The 20565-nt window shown below is 39.9% G+C and overlaps 2 protein-coding genes across 3 annotated transcripts in view; one reads left to right on the forward strand and one right to left on the reverse strand.

Annotated features, from left to right (window-relative positions):
* ccser2a (coiled-coil serine-rich protein 2a) overlaps positions 1-2078 on the reverse strand; it is a 58797-nt gene extending 56719 nt beyond the window's left edge. Inside the window, exon 1 of one of the 2 annotated variants that reach the window (XM_042433021.1) lies at positions 1212-2078. The gene's annotated coding sequence lies outside the window, so the exon portion shown is untranslated. The remainder of the gene's footprint in view (positions 1-1211) is intronic. The other variant, XM_042433022.1, reaches the window with a different exon arrangement.
* Positions 1784-14172, forward strand: LOC121911491 (SPARC-like protein 1). Its single transcript, XM_042433023.1, has 10 exons — positions 1784-1854; positions 6709-7040; positions 7533-7614; positions 8424-8496; positions 9400-9511; positions 9769-9887; positions 9997-10151; positions 10893-11005; positions 12164-12258; positions 13184-14172. Exons 3-10 carry the CDS (start codon positions 7552-7554, stop codon positions 13237-13239), a joined length of 786 nt encoding a protein of 261 aa, XP_042288957.1. The 5' UTR covers positions 1784-1854; positions 6709-7040; positions 7533-7551; the 3' UTR covers positions 13240-14172.
* The last annotated feature ends 6393 nt before the right edge of the window (positions 14173-20565 follow it).

The raw sequence follows: 20565 nt of genomic DNA on the forward strand, positions 1-20565 counted from the left end.
CTGATGGTTAGAGCGCACATACAGTATGAAGACAGGCAGACAGGCATAGATATACACAGTCTGGGAAAACCCTCACATAGAGAACTGCAATACGGAGGGTCCTTAGCGGTCAGACGCACAGTGGAGATATTCAGCTGTTGTTGGGGGTAATCAGACTGTAAAAACACCCTCAGCCAAGGTGGCGCTCCAGGACCCATGCCAACAGGTGCTTGAGGAACACACACATGGATTTGCGTGTATGTGTGTGTGTGTGTGTGTGTGTGCAACCCCACCCAAACATCGGATCACCAGAGGAGTGTCCATCTCACATACACTAAAGGCAATCAGTCATGCCTTATCCCAATGTGTGCTGACACATTGATGCCATGGCGCTTTGCACTGTCTGGGCTGTAATAGATCACAGCCTAAAATGGCACACACATACACACACACACACACACACAGAGTGTTGAAGACTTGACTGACAGCAACTTCAGCCATGGTATAAAAATATGAATATGCGAGGCTGCACTGCATGGTATAAAAACCCAGGTTAAATTTGAACTCCCGTCTGCTGGAACTTAATGACATGAGTGGAGCATGAAGGCCTGTGAGTCATCTTCAGTTACCCTTTAATCCTGACGTGTGCATGAGGAACACACATCTCACTGGAGTGCCATAAACGAGATTGAGTTCCCTTTAAGTATTAACTATTGAGCCATACAAAGAGAAAGTGAGATATGGCGAGACACTTATCAAACAGCAATACACCAAGATTTACTCCAATATGCACAATTTATGTAATGTAGCTAGTTAATCTGTTATATAATAAGTTACTTTTTATATACTTATTACATAAAGGCCTGGTCATCCACATGCATGGTACAGTGACTCTTTCCAGGGCATATTATGACTGTGGGGGGTGATGTTGTGACGTTAGAAAACATGGCCTCTTCTGCCTCACTGGGCAGCACAGAGGAAGACTACTGACAATCTGATCAAAAGCTATTCAGAGGTTGTTCTCTTCATTATAGATAAGAGTTTAATGAAAATATGAAAAAAATAATATGAATCTACAATGTTCTGTACTCACACATAGCCAGATGGAGAGATAAGAAGATCTATTAACATATAAAGGCACTAAAAACATTAACTTTCATTGTTTTCCATCATTTCAACAATCATAACATGAGTTAAAGAGCCTGATATATATACAGTATGACTGCACTTACCTGAATTATGCTGTTAAAAGCAAACTGAAAGCCTCAACGATGGGTCAGCAGCAAACAATCCACTTGTTTGTATTGTAAATGACAACATGTTGTAAAGTGAGCGGCCAAATAGTTGTCTTTCACTTCCCGTCATAAAAAAACAGCCTTTAAACGTGAAGAGCGATATATGAAGTGATGGTTAGTCACTGGACAAGTTTAATGAAAACCTTCACGCTTGATAAAAAAAATAATAATCAAGTCCGTATTTTGTGGCAACCAAATCTAAAAACTACGCTGAGCCATGTGCCGCTAGTTGACTGGAAAAATACACACAGGAAATGTTGGGAATTCCTCGCATTTCCATTAAATATTTCCAGTTAACAACTGCAAGCAGCTGCTGTTACAACTGAGCCTTTAAACGGTGTCAACACCGAGCAACACACCGATTATTACCGAGCACTACCGACTGAACGAGACGGTCCGTAACGCGACACACGAGCGTTGTGAACAAAGTAAATGATGTGAAATCCTCCTTTAAAACAATATCTCGGCTTGGAAATAAACTAACCGCAGCAGGCACAACACGGTCCAGACTGACTTCCCTCTGAGTCGTTTGTCACTCCGACATCCTCCTCTCGCTTCCAGCTGGGCGGAGCGTTGACATGTCAGTCACCTGTTTTCAACGTATACTAATCTCAAAGCGCTCGTTTGTTTACATATGTGTGCTGTTTACGGGTGTTGTGTGTATATTTAGCGTTAATTCAATTAGTTGTTTGTTTTTTCGGAGTTTAGCGCCATTTTTTTTTTCAATCTCTCTCCATCTCCGTTCACCGAAGCCTTCCCGCTAGCCGTTGAAGTGACGTCATTCTATAAAGAGCCATTCACGAGCGTGCAGAGTGGAGATAACTCTGTGCACGCGGAGTTTGTAATCACAAAGAACTAATGGATACTGAATTATTGGGTTTTTTTTAATATGTTTACCATATAAACAAAATCTGGCCAGTACTATAACAAGTTGGTAATATACAATACAAACAGTACAAATCACGGACTGAGCTATTACAACTTTCTGTGGTTTTACACAAAGCGTAGAAATAAGGAAAACATAAATAAATAAAACGATCAGAGGTCTAATCAGAAATCAATATATGTATGTGTTTTGTAAATATCGGAGGTTTTTATACGTTTCAGTGTTTTCTTAAAATGCATTAACTCATTCATGAAGTCTAAGAACAGTGGTCTGACATTAGTAAATCCACATCTGTGGTTAAATTGTTTAGCCATATAATAATCAGGCTAATATACATCACTTCCATGTTTTTTATCTTGCATTATAACTCCAAATTTAATATTATATTCTTAATTTAGGCGACTGATACATATTGAATCATCATGACCTTATGTTTAGTGTTGTTGCCAGTACTAGCACTTAGTTGTCAGTAGTAGTAATAGTAGTAGTGGCTGTAGTAATTTCAATGCCACTTTCTAACAAGGCACCCTTTATAAAGGGTATAACTACAGTTTTGGGTCTAAAAATTATTCACAAATGTTTTACAGCTCAGTTATATAGAAGTTTTTTTTATATCCGATTACAGCAATGAATCAGCATAATGATTAAAACTCTTAAACATCAAAATATAAAAAAACTAACTTGTCAAATTACAGTTTTTATAGAGTTTTAATCATTGCACGTGATCAATGGCAGAAAAAGTAGCCAACTCAGATCCTTTACTTCGGTAAGAGTATTAGCACCACAATGTAAAATTACTCCATTTCAAGTAAAATACCTGCACTTAAGATCCCACTTAAGTAAAAGTACAGAAATATTATCTGCTAAATTTATTTAAAGTATTGAAGTAAAAGTAGTTGTTTTGCACAAAATCGGCCCCTGTGAAAGATGTAGGATCAGTGAGTTACAGGAAAGAAGATAAAACAAAGTTCTGCCAAAGAAAGTTTCATTAATTTTTCAGACTTTTCTCTAAACTCACTTTTTTGTGTGAAATATTCAAAAGTTTCGCCTATTTCAGCCTCAAACAATTATTTATTTGGTGGAACTGTTAACAGCTCAAACACCTGTAACATGACGAAGAGCCACAACTACACACAGGGGTTACTAGCCAAAAAGTTCGGGAACTACTGGTTAAACCTGTAACAATTTTTAGTATTTTATAAACTCATCACATATTATTTAATTTAAAATTTTAGTCTGAAAAGTAACTACATCTGTAAAAGTACAAAGAAGCATACAATCAAAATACTCAAGTAAAAGTAAAAAAAGAAAAGTAAAAGTACCTACAAATTGTACTTAAGTACTTGAGTAAATGTGCTTTACATTCCACTACTAGATGTGATGATTCATTACTGTAATCTGACAATAAAAAAGCTTCCATACAGTCAGACAGATGTTCATAAGCAAAACATTCGTGTTGCCTGATGGTGAAAAATCCCTTTTGGTTGGTCAAACTGTTAACAGCTAAAGGGGGTTTTCACAACCTGCATGGCAACTAAAAGCTTTACTTTAATAACTGATCTATAAAGCAATAGTAAATGATTCGTTAACCCTTAATAAAGCTAGTTACAGCTCATTATCTCTCTATAAATGGCACCTAATTAGAAAGTAATACCATAAGTTGTAGCTGCCTATTTAGATTTATGACAGCATGAACTTTGAGATTTATTAGGTAATCATTAGCTGTGTAGATCTACATTTTACCGTTACTATAGCTCAATAGCAGATTGGGCCACAGGTGTATGTAAACTGTGGCCTGTTTATAAGCCTGTATTTCTTTTACATTTTTTTAATGTTTTACTTATTCATATTTCTTGTATTGTGTTTTCTCCTCAATTTAGTATTCAATGTTTCTTCTTCTTCCGCACAAAAAGATTTAGCTCGCTCAGGGAAAAGCATGGCGTCATTCAATATTTTAACAGGGAAGTGAAGCCAAAACTTTTTAATCAAGTGTTAAGTATTCACAAAATTCTGACTTTCCTTCAAGGAGAAAAAACAATAATAGACTGATGATGATGAATTGTTTAAAATAGACTGCATGACTTTACCTGTTATCCCACTGAAACTAAACCAGCCATACAGTGAAACTGTCATTGACTATTACAACCACTAGGTAGCAGCCTTTTCCTTATTAGAGTGATTGCTGCAAGCAATTGAAAATTTGGCATCTTTCTCCTACTGCACCATTTGGTGTAGAAACTTTGTTCATATGTCAAAACATGTCTTCTTCTTTCTTACTTCTTCTTCCTACTTTTCCTGTCGTTACTTTCACTACGCTTTAACTTATTCACCTTTTTTCAGCTTTTTTTTTTTTTAATGGATTCCTATGGGAAGACCTTTCTTCAATCATTCATCTTTTTGTCAGCTTCTTACTTATATTTTGTGTTACAGTCATTGTTTAAACTTTGTAAGCATCTAGAGACGTTCAGCTCTTCAGCTTTAAATCAGCTTTTTATTGTCTTTTCAACTTTTTTTTACGTTTTCAGCTTTTTTTTGTCTTCTTCAAACTTTATATTAGTGTGTATTGCATCAGTGATGTCAGTCACTATAACTTCAGCTTTCATCTTTCTTCAGATTTTCCTTTCATCTTTCTTTCCTTCCTCTTTCAACTTTCAGCTGTCATAAACATTTTTTTTTATGTCAAAACGTAATGCTTTTGCATTAGGGAGCACTAGGAAACACTTCCCTTGAACGCAGCCCTGTCATCTGTTTGTCAGCCCCTCCCTTCCAATCAATCAGACTCATATTAAAGACACCTGTTAGCTTTGTGCCTTCATCATGGTCATGAAATAATGATATTGTAATCTTGAGAAAACAACCTTATTATGTTGGGATAACAAAATATATTTTGTCATAAGAAAACCGTCTTCACCAATATCCATCCAGTGCCCAAAAATTAAATTAATTTATTCTTGTCCGTGGCCTCCACATTTTTCTAGTTTATTAATCATTTTAATTCTAATTGATTTTAATTAAATGAACCATGATTCTTGTTAATGACATGTAAGCACACACAAGGATGATCATACATCAGACGCACTATCAGTGCAAAGGACACATACACTGCCACATACCATAAAGGACTGACAATGTTAGACCTGCTTAGTGTGTGAATGTAGGAATAGAGTGGATGTTTGTGTTTATTTGTACATTTGTATTACAGTGCAAGTTAGTGAAATCATTGACAACCTTAATGTCCTCAAGCAGAGGAGATGGCAGGGCCAGAGGGGAAAAAACGTGTTCATCTTATGCTTTTATTGAAAGCATACGATGGAAAGAAAGAATGAGAAATGGGGCTCTACATACCACACAGCAGGTGGACAGCACAGGGGAGATGTATTGGATTCAGCTGACTATAATTACTGTATGTCTAAGGAGAGAGAAACTAGTCACAAAACTAAATTCTCCAGGAATTACCCTGAGCCTATAGGCCAAAAAACTCTCTCCCTTTTAACTGTTAGTACATTCAAACATTCATTCACAGTTCAAAACTGTTTCAGTCTCACACATGGACACACACATGCACGCACACACCACACACACACTCACACACACACACACTAAAATAATAAATAGAAAGACACACTACATACTGGCATGCACAAACATGTGCATCAGAGTCAGATGGTTATCTCTGTGATCAACATTAAAACAATTGAAACCATGATGAAGATAGATATGCACGTTACTCACTTGCTGCAGACTGTTATGCCAGCGACTTTTATACAGGTTCTCTGATTAACCCCTGCTAATGGTCATCTTTCCCTGTTAGACTGCAAATTCTGGGTTCGATACCGGCTCATGACAGTGCTCTTCATAACATTGCTCTTATGAACAAAGGTGCTTTATATATTTATCATGTACCATCATTCAATACAACTTCAGGGCCCTTTAATATTATAAGAATGTCAGAGCTGCAGCCCTTATTTTTTATGCAATTAAAAGTCTAAATATGAAAATCAGATTTTGCTAACTGTATTTTAGCTCAGTGCATGGTGTTGCTGTCTTATTAACATGCGGTCATAGGTTCAATCCCACCTGCAGGTAATGTTAGTCTTGGAAGAATCTAAATACTGTTCAGCTTCCAGCAATGCAGTGCAATTAATTTCAGCTTTCAGCATTCACAACCAATTTCTTCAGAGATTGCTTTCTCTAGTTTTCGCCTGTAGCTCTCCAATTTCACATTTCATATTTGTAGAGGTGTCCCTCCCCTAAACAAATCCACTCTCTTTCTCATTATTTTAACTTGTGTGTGTGTTTGTTTGTATGCCTGTGTCTGAATTACAAAGTGAGTTAATGTGAGAAAGATAGGGCGGAGAGATTATGACTGTAAGAGTTAGAAAAAGTGTGACCATGTGTTCTCCCTCGCTTGTAAATCTTTCTGTGGACAAGTGCCAACTTCAATGAGAACCACTCCGCTTCCCAAAAAACTCTCTCTCTCTCTCTCTTTTACTCTTTCTCTCAGTAAATGCAACTCCCCTGTACTTTTTTCCCCATTTTCTATCTCAGCAACAGTCACCTGGACAGCATTTTAAGCTAACACTGACTTAAGATACCTGTGCACTCGGCTGCAATCAACAGGGAACTAATGTGAAGAGAAGAAAGTCAGATGGACAGGGAAAGGTAGAGAGAGCAGAGAGGAGGGGTTGGACAAGGCAAGAATGTAAAAATAGATGGCTCAAATGAAAGGAAACAGTAAAGACACCTGAAGAGGGCTGTAAGAAGAAGACACCCTCACAGGAGCCAGTGAGACGAAGAGTAAAAGATATCTGGCAACAAGGAGAAGAAGGAGAGCACTAACAAGGGAATAATAAGGGAATAAAGGAGCGACAGGGGCCTTGGTAAGTTTTTTTTTCAGTGAAAATGACTTATTAGACTGTAATAACTTCCTCAATTGAGAGCTGAATGTCCTCTCCGTGTAATCCAACTCCCTGTTTCCTCTGTGATGGAAACTGATTGTTTTCTTGAGACTCAATGAGCTGCATTGTTTCCCGCTACATTATTGTAATGACTGGAAATAGAGTAATAGTCAGTAAATGACACCAAAGAAGAAAGAGGAAAAATAAGAAAAATGCATCTATTAATGGATCTGGGTAAACTGATACTGATAGACCAACAGCACAATTTGATTTTCAGATTTTAACTAAAATGTAATTGATATCAAGAAATGTAAAGGCAGAGAGATGCTGCTGCTGGAAATAAGTGCAAATATGTATGATTTTTTTTTTTAGTCTATACAGTATGTCCTGTAGAATTAGTCAGCAACAGCTATGTTTGCAAGGTCAGATTCATTTTTTCAGTGTTTTCCCTTTGCAGGAAATTTTCTCTTGTAGCCAACTGGATGTCTTAGCCATGAACCCAAGCTTGACCTTTGTCTTGTTTCTGCTGCTGAGTCTTCACACTTGCACAGCCATGGTGAGTCTAATTTTATCTATGGCTCACAGGGTTGAAGGGTTTATAGTAGTAGTAGTAGTAGTAGTAGTAGTATAGTATAAATATAGATTATATTCTTGGATATTCTCATATGTGAGAATGATAAAATGGAATATAAGTTAAAACTACAAACAAGTTGGGCACAAACCCTGATACAAATAATCATAACAATCATATTTATGTTTTGTGACCTAATTGTAAGTCATAACCTGGGTTGCAACTAGAAAACAAACATTAGGTGAATAATATGACATGGTTGTATTATAGATATTTTATAGGATATTAGAATAAATTCACACAATCTCTCCTCACCTGTGTGCTGTTATGGTGATCAGGATTGCTTTGCAACAGGTGTTAAAGTATTTTGGGTCAGCATTGCACCTGTTTCTCATCTGATCTGGGAGGACTTTTGGAGCAGATGTGGACCTGGCGCCGACTACAAAGTTTCTAGAAGTATTACTGTGGCAGGACATGGATGTAGAACGCACACCATCCTTATTGTGGTTTCATGCAATGCTTCCTATTATTTACAGGACATTGACCTAGAGAAGTTAATATTTTTTGGTGATTTAGATTAAAAGTTCATGATGACTCTCTTTGCCTGTGAGGTATACACTGATGAAAACAGAGATTGTTGTCATGGTTCCTGTTTTAAAGTTTAAGACGATGGGTATACAGTGAAAGAAAAGTTTATACCTGTGCTTAGTGTTTGCCTCCATAATGACAAAGCATATAATCCTGTGATGTGTGATCCTGCGTTTCGTGTGTGTGTGTCTGTATTGGTGGATCAGAGAGGTAGAGCTCAGCACAGACAGAGACGAGCTGAGGAGAGCCTGAGACCATATATTGGCAGAGTAAAGCCAGGTAAGACTTTTAAATACTGCCAAGAAAGGCCGTTGTCTGACTCCATGCCAGTTATACTGTATCACTTACAGACGCTTATTGGCTCATCTTCCAAACTCAAAGAAAAATGACCACATTGAGCTTTTATATTAGATCTAGTGATGAAAAATATATTTAAAATTGTTTACGTAGCTGGTTAACAAATGAGTGACATCCAAAATTGGCATAGGCAGTTCTGAGTCAGGAAAATAGTTTAAAACGAAGTAATGGAGACTTTACATTATTCATTCAAAACCTACTGTTGTTAGATACTAACAATAAAAAGTACAAATAATTTGAATTAACATGTATAATGAAAAGATTGTGCACACAATGATATAGATGGTTCTTGTGCTTGATTACATTTGAATTTGCAATAAAAAGAACGATTTAGAATATGTGACTAAATAATAAATCCATTTTATAGTTTAGAGAGAGAGAAAACTTGTCCATAATGCTAATGCTTCTGTGCTAAGGATGTGATCAGTAATGTGTAAAAAAACAAACAAACATAGATCTACAGTATCCTGCAGTGCAGTCTTTCCTTTTTGGGTCACATATGTTCACGGTATGGTATTTTGGACCAAGAATTGAATGTATAGCAATGATTCAAATGAGATGGTTGAGATCGTTCATTTATTTTCCTTTTCTTCCTCCAACTCACTTTTTTTCATCCATCACTTTATGACATTTCATTATCTTAAATAAACCCTTATGAGACATTTCATCTGATGTTCCCATCCAAAATACCTTAAATTTGAAGGGCTACTGAAATGAATATAAGGTTATAAGAAGAGGCCTTTAATCAGTGAATGAACATTTAAGTAAACTAGAAAACAGTAAAAAAATATACAGCAAAACAGTGGGGTTTTTTCCCTGTTTCAGAACAGCTTTGCAAGCTCCTGAAGTGTCACAGTCCAGTAGGATCTTGGTGCCAAGTGGTTCAGGAAAATGGAGTCCTCATCCCAAAGTGTGTTTGTCCTCAGTCTTGTCCAAGGTAAAAGACGGCACATCATTTCAACCAACCGACAGTCCTTTTAGGAGTCTGATTTGATTCTGTTTTATACCAGTAAATGTACCTTTAATTATATAGTAACAATAAATATTTTATATTTATACAAGTGTCATTTGCTATCCTTGGATTAAAAATGCTTCAAGATCACAAAATATAATCATAAATAATTCAGCTGTGCATGCTAGTGTGATCCATCCTCTCATGCAATTTTTCATTTGGGCACTGGCTCATGCAATCAGGCAGAGGGCGCCAGTGTGCAGTGTTCTGGGAAAGACCTATGGGAATGAATGTTTTCTGCATAAAGAAGCCTGCAGAAAGAGACGCCACACTGGACTGGCTCACACAGGACCCTGTCTGGGTAAACACACATACACACAGCATTAGATTAATTAGTTATTAGATATTAAACACATTTTCCGCTGTGTACTGCAGCCTTCCCAATTAGCCATGTTATTCCTCTTGGTCAGTCCCCAAGGCTAAATGCACTGGGGAGGAGTTAGGCCAGTTTCCATACCGTCTCCTGGACTGGTTTCTGCTCCTGAGTCGAATGGGAGAGTCCTACGCACCTGCTGCCCCAACCCAGAGCTGCCTCAGCCACGCCCAGAGGACACAACTCGCACAGGTAGATGAAACGTCACTCTTGGTGCAAAGGGAAACTGAGCTGAAATCTGAGGAGAAAATCAGACACCAAACGTCTGCGTCCAAGGAGATAAGATGATTGCAAAGTAGTACACATGATTTATGATCTATGATGACCTCAGCTAATGATGATGCAAATAAAATCAATATCCAACACAAATGCAACAGCAATGAGACTATAGCCCGGAAGAAAAATATACCAAGGGATCACTTTAACTCCCAGCGTAACTTAATACCGAACATAAACATGTTTTTGACACCGGGCACCATCATCGTGCTACTATGCAAACTGGATTGTCTGGCAAAAAATCGATGTTAACAACCTACTGTAAGTGGCAAGTTTTTGTGTAGCTTGTGGTGTGGCCGTCCACAGAATGGGCTCTCAAGAACACCACGTATAAATAGGATTTGGTCAATAATCACTAAATTATTCAATAAGAGGATGAATGGAGTCGTAACTTAAGATCCTCCCGCCAGCCACCTTGACCTCCTGGCCTCAAATGAATTAAACGAAAGCTCATGCGTTCTTTTGATGATATGAAAAATGATATATGGTGTTTTTGAAAATGGTTATTTTTATGGTACTTCACACATTTCCAATACCCATCTACATTCTTCCTAGATTAAGCATGTTTTATTAACTCTAACATGGACGAAAATGGACAATTAACAACTCCTTGTTTCCCATTATTACTTTCTCCCCTCTCTCTCTCTCTGTTTTTAGAAAAGGTTTGCCTTACTGGACAAGAACAAAGATGGGAAGTTGAGCCGCAGGGACTTGAAGAAGCTGCATTACAAGAGGATGCCTCTGGAGCACTGTGCTACACAATTTTTTCAGTCAGTCCCACAAAAGAGTCACCTCCAGCAGCTAATGCTACAGGGCTGTTTCCAGGATTTTAACTCTGGGATAAAACAAGCAAATTATCTCATGATTGGTTGACTCAAATTTTAATTACTTCACTACTGTCATGTATTTTCTGGAAAGTTAGAAGCACATCGCGTCGTAGCCTTCACACAGCCTTCATGAATATAAACATATCCCTCTAATCCTTAATTAACACTCGATTTAAAGTCATTTTTTGTGTTGCGTGGGAGGTAAAAAAGCTATGATAACATGGCCTGTTTGATAAGTAAATGAAATCCTATTCACCATAAGGTGACTGAGTGTTTGGTTTGGTAAGGACAGTGTTGCTCATAATGTCCATATCACCATGACATGACAGGTTCCCAATGAGTACCTTCTGTCTCTTGCAATATGTTCTTTTTTTTTTTAGCTAATTACTGAAACACCAAGGGTTAAAAATGTCACACCGTGATGCATATCGCCCCCGCTCTGTGACCAAGTTGCACCTCCCACCATGCTGTTCTCTCTGCACGCCATCCATCCATTCATCCACCATGCCAGTCCCCGCTTCCTGTGTCCTCCTCCCCTCCGATTTCATGACCCCACCATCTCGCCATCATCTTACTCCTCCTCCATGTTGAAGCACTTCCTCTCCTCTTCTGTGCTCTCTACTTTCCTTTCCTCTTTTCTACAAATAGACTCATCTGCAGCCTCCTTCTCTGTCGATCTCGCCGTCATTTTCGTTCTTCTTTCATCCGTCCATCTCCTCCCCATTCTCTAACATCCCTTCTCCCACCCAACCCCCCTATTCCTCTGCCAGTCTGCAGTGACAGGTTTTGTGGCTGTGTCAATGTCAAACCATTCCCAGCAATGATAATGTTTATTACCCACTGTGTCTCCCGCTGCCCATGGATTAACACAAATTGAAGGAGTACCCTTCAGAGATAACACCGCAGGGTGAACTGAAAGACAATGGCTGTTGAAGAGCCCCATTGCAGTTGTTTCCATACATATAGATACGTCATTATATGATGCCTGTGTGTATCAATACAAATCTGTCATTTAATGTGACAAGAGCATGAGCTTACAGTACTTAAGTATGAAAAATGACCATGTGTATGACCATGCTGTGTAATGTGCTGTGTTTGCAGGTCATGTGACCGCAACAGGAACAGGAAAGTGACCCTGAGAGAGTGGACGACCTGTCTCGTGGATCGCTCCGAGGCCTGGTTCTACCATTTCATGTGTTAGTCACATCTTTTGCCCAATGTTGCTTTAATTCCTCATGATCACAGACAGATGTTGATAAAGCTCATAAAACATTTAAAGCCCCTTTGCTGTAATCGAAAGCTTAGATAAAAATAGACTACTGTATTTTGTGTAGTTGAAGAAGAGCAAAGATTCTAACTTAAAAGGATATTTCCATAATCACTCCATGCCGTGAAATATAGATTCTCTCTCTCTTTAGGAAAATAATTTTCTGGGTGATGATTCGGGCACTGATTCATTAAAGGGGAAATTTAGTATTGCACTTCCATAAAGCTGATGGACTTGCAAGATTTTAAGAAGAAGAAGCAGAGGACAAAATTATTCTGACTTTTACTGACTAAATTTAATAACCCTTATGACATCTCAGACTTTAGAAAATTCCTTCCAGAGGACATACCTCAGTTTGCACATGAATAATGATGCTCCTCATTATGGTTAAAATAATATTCATGTGAAAAATCAAAGGAGTTGCTCTTAAATATTATATTTTCCACTAACTAAAGACCATTACCCACAAGACACATTTCAATCCTATATTTTTTAAAGATTCTGTTAAAAAACAAGCTTTTTTCCCAAGAAGATAAAGCCAATTGTCTACAGTACTTTCCTTTTGTCTGCAGGGTTACAGGCAGGGTCACAGTCATAACCCCCCACCAAGTAAACAGAAACTCAAATAACTGTGAACCTTCTTTTTATTTTACCAATAATTACCGTAGTACCAGATTACAACGTTATTTCAAGGAAACTGTTTCCCAACATAAACAAGATTCTGTTAGAGAAATACTGAATCCTTTATTTATGTTCATCTAAAAGTTGTTTAGCTCTGAAACTACTGCAATCAGCCTTAAAAATACACAGGCAATTCCAAACCGAGATCATTTGTTTTTTGTTTTTATCTGCAGCAATGCGAATGGGATCCCGCAAGCTGTGTCCTACAATCAAAGAGAACTACCTTTGAGATGAAAAATGGTTATTGACTCCTGCTTCTCTTTTGTACTGTAAAGAACTCTCTGAAGACAATCTACCACCACCATCATCACAGTTATTCACAGGATGCCATCTCTACACACTACTCACTCATCTGTTTTACTCAGTATTGCAGCTGGTAATATATTAGTGATTTATCACATCATCAAATATGAAAGTCTGCAGTTTGTCTGTGCACTCGTGTGTGCACAAATAAATGTCTGGCCAGTATTGTTAATTACAGTTGCTGACATTTGTACATTTGTGTTGTAAAAGAGCAGAGACAGTTGGTAAAATGTTAAATACAAAATGACATGGCATGCTCGAATAACCAATTAAAAAGGAGGATGAAAGTGGCATAGTCAGACAGCTTAATGTACAGAGAATGATAAACTAGATGGGAAATAAAGATCAGGAGAAAAGGAACGCTTAGTGTGAGATGACGTGACTGGAGAAGAGACAAAGAGATAATAAAAGGGGGTGAAGGGGAGAATTAGATGAAAGTGTCATAATGTACTGGAGGAGAGTGAGGGGGGAGGCAAAGTGACTGAAAGAAGAAGAGAGAAGTACAAAGTGTGTTTGTGAAAGATGGGAAGAGGTAATGCACTGTAAATGGGAGTTGAGAGTAATGGAGTAATGCATAAAAAATGGATCAGAAATGAGGGAAAGACTGAGAACGGAGAGTGAGAGGGGGGAAGGGTTAGCTTAGAAAGTGGGAGGAAGTAAGGAGAAAGGAAATGCAGGAAAAAAGGTTTCGATGCTCCAAAACATTTCTTTTACAGACCGCTCTGTAAATAGCATCCCGGAGCATGATGCAGAATATCTGGAACACTTGACCTCTGTCAAGGTCAGAAAACTTGTATAATGCATGCTTGCTGACTTTTTGTTTGTATGTACCATCCACAATACATGCTGCTCTAAAAACTCTTGTTGCATCTTGTTTGTTTGCTTCTGTTTTGTGCACGAATGTGTGTTTGGTTGTGCTTGTGTTGGTGTGCCAAGATCAATAGGAGGATGTGTGTGGCCTGGGGTGGGTTCTTTGGTATGACTGGTTTCTCTGGACTAATTAGCCTTCAAATTAACCATGCCTGAAGGATGAGGGGTGGGGGAAGACAAAAAGACATTGGATGGAAGATGAAGAAAAGGAGAGAGATTTCAGTATTCAATATGAGATGCAGATTCACTGCAGACGTGAGGCAAACAAGGACTGAGGACTGCTTGCTCTACATGTCGTGCAAAAAAAGAAAGTGCATCATCATAAATATCAAAACAAGATGTTTTCATTCCATCAGATTTTCACTGAAAACTTTTGATGAAGTGGAGTGGACCACTGGAGGGCTGCAGTTCATCTTGGCATGCTCAGTGAAAAACAAGACTATACTGGTGATGAGGCAAAAGAAAACAGGCTCGAGGAAAGTGAGAGCAAGGAAAATAACTGTACTGAACTGAGATGAAACTGTACTTGCTAATGATGAGTGACCTGTGGAACGGTTTGCTGTTGGTCCAGTCTCTCTGCTGTGTAAAAAAAACAAAAAAAAAACCCGCTCTGAATACAAAGTCCATCCCCCCACTACCTCCATAAACAAACATCTCTCCACAATCACTCCCTTCTTCCCCAGGGACAAGTCCCTTTATCTGGAAAAAAAAAAAAAAAAGAGTTGTTGGGGCCACCCCTGGAGGTCCAGCAAGGTTTACCCGCCTCTTCCTCCTCTTCCTCCTCCACCTCATCCTTCTCCTCCTCACCACTGCTTTTTCTTTGTGTGTACCCCCCACCTCTCTCCTAATAGATTCCCTACTCATTACCTCTGGACCACCGTCTCCACCTCATTCCATCCCCCCATCCAAACACAGAAAGGGCAGTTGTAGATTGATCCATCTAATCCTGCTTTACCTCCCTGTCACACACACACACACACACACACACACACACACACACACACACACACCGTTCACCTCCATCCCTACTGTCCTCACTCTCCATTTGGATATAAAAAGAGAGAGATACAGTATCTGTGTGCCACCCACCTCTCTAACCTTGTGCTCCCTCCCTTTCCCTTTGGGTGCTGATCAGTGATCTGATCTGTGATGGGTTGCTTGCATCTTTCTCTTTCTCTCTGTCTCTCTCTCTCTCACACGCACATTTACACACACACACACACACTCTCAAGGGACTCTGACAGCACAGGAGCAGATGGGCGGCTGGTGATGACATGTTGTTAAAAATAAAGATTCCTGTTAACCCGTTGTCAGCTAGCACACCCTCCCTCCCTTCCTCCCTCATGTCCCCCTATATCATTTGCTAATTCTCTCACTGTCAATCTGTCTTTCTCTCTTTGCGTCTACGGCTCATCCCATGCAGGCTATTACTCAATACAAAAGACAACTAACTGTGGCACTGAAAGCATGCATCCTGAGACCCCCCGACCCCCAGAACATGATATTTAATACATGGTTGTCATAAGACGGCCCCCTGCATTATGCATGACTCGTAAGCACATATCAATAATAGATAAAAAGGCCAGTTTTGCAGTTTCTTTTCATGCAATTATGCCAAATGAAATTTTTACTCTCGCTTTCTGTCGCTTTCTCTGCGGATGGAGTTTGTCCGGTGACTGTATGTCGATAAATTATTAAACGGCAACACAAGAAGGGGGGTGGGAGCTGTGGGATCAAAAGAAATATTCAGGCCAGTCATGATGGCAGTGAAAGAGAGAGAGATGATGTGTGTGAGAGCTTGTGAGTGTGTGTCACCCAAGCTTGTGCATCAATTCCGTGTCTGAGGTGTAATAAAACAGTCTACAGTGTGCAGAATGCGCTGATTCTCGAATCAAATTCTCCTAAAAAAAACAGTATTAAAGTTGCTAGAACACAGCTCATACACAAAGCTGTATGTGTGCAGTAATCTCTCTAAGGTTAATCACCATCCAATCTTCAAAAGCAGCCGCCGTATCGTGCTCTGCCAGATTGCCGACTTTCAGAACTTCTTAGGGACTGTAAAGTGGGCCAGCGAATGGAGAGGGATACAGAGAGGAGGACTGGTGGCTTTGAAAGAGAGTCCAGCCGCAGCAAAGGGTCCTCACTTAAAAAGAAGACCAGTTGTGGCCACAGAAGTGATACATATATTAATAGCGCTCATGTGCCACATTTTTTATTCTTCTTTGAAGTGATGCAGGCAGAGACGGGCAGACAGAGACAGAGAGGAAGGCAGAGAGGGGGTCTCTCAGATTTTAGCCTGTGGTCAGACAATATTCCCTCTGGGTGGAGTGGGTCCCATTCAGAGTGACCTCAATAGCCCTACACTGAAGTACCTGGTGAATGAGTGAGAAAAGGCCCCATCACAGGATGGGAAAGGGGGAGTTAACACACAATGTGGCAGGCCTCTTTCTATTTTCCTGATGATATTGATTAAAGAGCTAAGGAGAGAGAGCACAGTATATGAGGCCCACCATTGTGTGGAGATGTGAGGACTGGGTGGGGTTGGAGAGCCACTAATATGAATGCCCCCACAGTCCCCTGAGACCTACACTTGACCTATAGGTGGAGGGCATAAAGCCTGCAATATGGCTGTCCTGTATACAGACTTTTTAAGCTCTCTGTCTGGTAGATTTCCAGTTCATTACATTGTGCCCTGATGCACTATAACATGAAGGGGTGAAGGTTTTTATTTCAACTCCATACAAAGGCTTTGATGAGAAAAGTGGACAGAGAGATTTATTGTTAACTTGCATAAAATTAACCTTGTATGCATTAACTAAAAGAATAAAATGTGATCTGATTTACTGTCAAATTATATGTATCTATATGCAAGTATATGTCAAATGCATGTGGATGCACTTTTACAGCAGTATGTCTAGTAACTGAGTGGTTTAACACAAAACAGCATGTCCATTTATTTATTATTCTATATTATTATATATATTATGTAATTTGTTTGTTTTTTCTTTGAAACATGATAACTTGGGCCTAAAAGCCATCCAAAAGTGAACCTCAAGGTCAGTACTAGATTCACATTTTCCGAATTTTATTCCAATCACCACCTGAAAATCCACTGAAATCCAACAGTGATCTTTTATCCACATTTTATCGCTAAAATGACAGAAATACTGTGATTTTTAAATAGTAAATAATATTCTAAAACCGTAGCTAAACTCTATACAGTACCAGTCAAACCAGTTTGAGCGGCCCTGAGTGGCGTAATATATAAAAAGTTGATCACATTCTTGTATACTTTATTTGAATGTTATAATTTCATAAAAATAAATATAGTTTTCTCTTATAAATAATGATAAAAATGTAGAAGTAAAAAAAATACAAGCTTCCTCAGCACTGCTACAAAACAAGTGAATTTTTTCTTTGTTTTGACCCAACATGGTGCAGTTTTAATTTGTTTTTAAAGCTGACAAGCACACAAGATATTTGCATAAATCCATTAAGTGTTTGATGGGCTGTCCTTGCATTTAAACATATTCATTTAGAGGCAGTCTAAGCACCTGATCCAACAAGAGATAAGGGCACAAAGACAGTGTAACCTCCAACATGCTGTCTGCAGCCCTCTCCTAATACAGATGTTATCAGACCAGCTAGAGAATGGTTAATGTATTTAACTTTTACATCACCTCCCCTTCCCCTAACCCTGCTCTCTCTCTCTCTTCCCTCTCTCTCTCTCTCTCTTTTCTCATTACCACCCCCATTCAGCAACCTCACCGTCAGCCCCCTCACACTCACCCACTTGCTCCTTCACTCTCAGATTGCACATAGAGATACACAAACACACAATCACACATGAGCCCATTTGAATTGCAAGTGAGCTCTGTTCACCACCGGAGGAGGTGAACGCAGGGAACAAGTGAAAAGAACAGGAGAGAGGGAGGAAAAAGAGTGACACAGGGAGAACAAGAAGAGAGGGATACAGGCTTCAGTGACCGGATGACATTCACACAGTGTCTAACAGGACGAGCCTCCACGTGTGCAGGACAGAGAGACAGAGAGAAAGAGTAAGGAGAGTGCCTGCACCACACACCAAGGCACACAGGAGCTGGGACAGCCCTGAAGGGACACCTGAGCCCTGAAGAGACACCTCCTGAAGTAGGGAGTGAGCAGCAGCCCATGGGAGACAGAGTCAGTGGAACACCCGACAACAACCTGCTGTCGCTCCTCCTCTCCTTGCGACCGGCTCTCATCCCCCTCTCCTCCTCCACCATCCTCGCTCCCTCTCTCATTTGATCCCATCCCTCACTCCCTGCGCCGGAGAGGGAGAGCTTGCACTGAGAGAAGGTAAGGAGGATGCATGCATGCATGTTGTTGTCCTTGCAGAGCATGTGTGTGTGTGTGTGTGTGTGTCAGCATCTCAAATTTCAACTGGATGTGTAAGTCAGCAACTTGTTTCTTTGGATCAGTTCTTTTTCTTGTCTGTGTGTGTGTGTGTGTGTGTGTGTGTGTGTGTGTGTGTGTGTGTGTGTGTGTGTGTGGTCTCTAGAGGGTTTTTAAAAGAGCTGAGACAGATGCAGGGCACTTTTCATTTGTTGCAGGATTGTTTTCATCTTGACAGCATCACGTTTTTGCATATTTGAAGGATGTGCTCATCTGACGTCTATGTATTTTATTGCTCACTGCGCCTGTCTTTTCTCTCTGACTACAAATAATTCTCTTGTCACTTGTAAAGAAAAGTATGACTGTGGAGTGGGACAGTGATCACAGAGAAAGCGCGGGCATAAAAGTGTGTATCAAGAGAGGGCACAGCGTATACTGTAATGCATGGAAGAAAATATGAGACAAGGAGAAAGAGAGAGGCAGGCACAAAGGGACAATGAAAGTAAGGAAGACAGGAGAAGGGCAAACACATTCAAACGTGCATGCAGCGAGGTAGAAAATCAGCCGTAAAATCCTATCAAGTTCCATGGTCAGTGCATGTTACCCCACCATCATCTCATCAACCCCCACCATGAGCCACATGCCAGTTCTTTGCCTGTAGTAGTTAGGGGGGACAACGGATCCTGCAGGGACCACCCCATGCCATTTAATCTGTCCCTGCCCACAGATAACAGAAGGCAGATGGTCCTGCCAGAGCACAGAGAGATAGAGGATAGCTAATACAATGTGCGGACAGATAGCGCACAGCACTCAACCTGTCCCTCTGAAACTGAGCCTGCACCAACTTCTAAATAAGGGGGAACAAAATAAAGTGAAAAGCAGGCAGGAAAAAGAACGGGAGGGGGAGAAAGAAAAAGAAACAGAGCAGGGTTGGAGTAGCTTTAATTAAAACCCAAACAGTATCCAGAGTAAATTTCAGTCAGTTGACAGTCTGGGATAAACATAATGGAAAGAGGAAACTCATCTAAATGAAAAAAAAAAAAAAAAGGCAGCTGAGCACAGAGTGAGCGGGACCATCAAAGTCATGAGCTCCTGTGTTTAAAGGGGAGTGTGTATTTATTTATAGAGGGCGGTAGTTAAGTTCACTAAGCTCCCTCTCTCTGTAAGACCCAGCCTTTTTTGCCTTATGAAAATTCAATTGGCCATAATTTGCTGAGGAACCGTATGCATATTTTATCAGCGGGTACGTTTTGAAGAAAATAGCCCGCCAAGCTTTTTTGTGTCTTCATCTTTATCAAGATTGAATGAGGGGGGGAGTGTGAAAGGGGCTGTGAGGTTGCGCAGCCGTCTGGTAATATGTGACACATTAGAACCCATTCGACATGGGAGCTAAAGTAAACACCAATCAACTGTCTGGCTAAAACACCGAAACAAATTCATTGCAACCTTGCATGGCAATAAGGTGGGTTTTTTTTCTCTCTCTGATTTCAACCCTCTCTTCTTCAGTTGCACTTTCTCCTCTTTTCCTCTCTCCGTCTCCTTCTCTGTAATTACTCCAGGATCCAACATCCTCCTCTTCTTGCTCTCCGTTTCCACAGCCCTCCCTTCCTCAGCCTCCCCTTCCTCTCCTCCCTCACTCCCTCCCATTTCAATCTGCCTCTCTCCCACTGCATGTCTCTCAGTTAAAGCTTTATGGGTCGTTCACTCCCCTTTTTTTTCTGTGCAAGGATAATGAGCAGGCGCCTCTGCACTACTTTGTAGCTGTGCGACGGTTTGTGAGTTTGGATCTCTGAGCGTCCCGGGGCCCAAAAGACTCAGATGTACCTTCTGTAGCCGCCTCCATGGTTCCACTGTGATTGTCATCTGATCTATAGGGCAAAGCACTGACATAATACACCTTGTTAGAGGAAGGCGGGAGTGTGTTTGTGAAGACTGTGTGACTTTGAACAAATGTGTTTTCCCTGGGGAGAAAAAGAACACTGAGACCTGTAATCACCCTATCTACCCA

The sequence above is a fragment of the Thunnus maccoyii genome, chromosome 14 (assembly GCF_910596095.1).
Source record: "Thunnus maccoyii chromosome 14, fThuMac1.1, whole genome shotgun sequence".
Taxonomy (NCBI): Eukaryota; Metazoa; Chordata; class Actinopteri; order Scombriformes; family Scombridae; genus Thunnus; species Thunnus maccoyii.

Coding starts and splice junctions, on each gene's coding strand:
- LOC121911491 (XM_042433023.1), top strand. CDS start 7,552: ATGAACCCAAGCTTGACCTTTGTCTTGTTTCTGCTGCTGAGTCTTCAC. Junction 9,888..9,996: donor TCACACAGGACCCTGTCTGG/GTAAACACACAT, acceptor CCTCTTGGTCAG/TCCCCAAGGCTAAATGCACT. Junction 11,006..12,163: donor TGTGCTACACAATTTTTTCA/GTCAGTCCCACA, acceptor CTGTGTTTGCAG/GTCATGTGACCGCAACAGGA.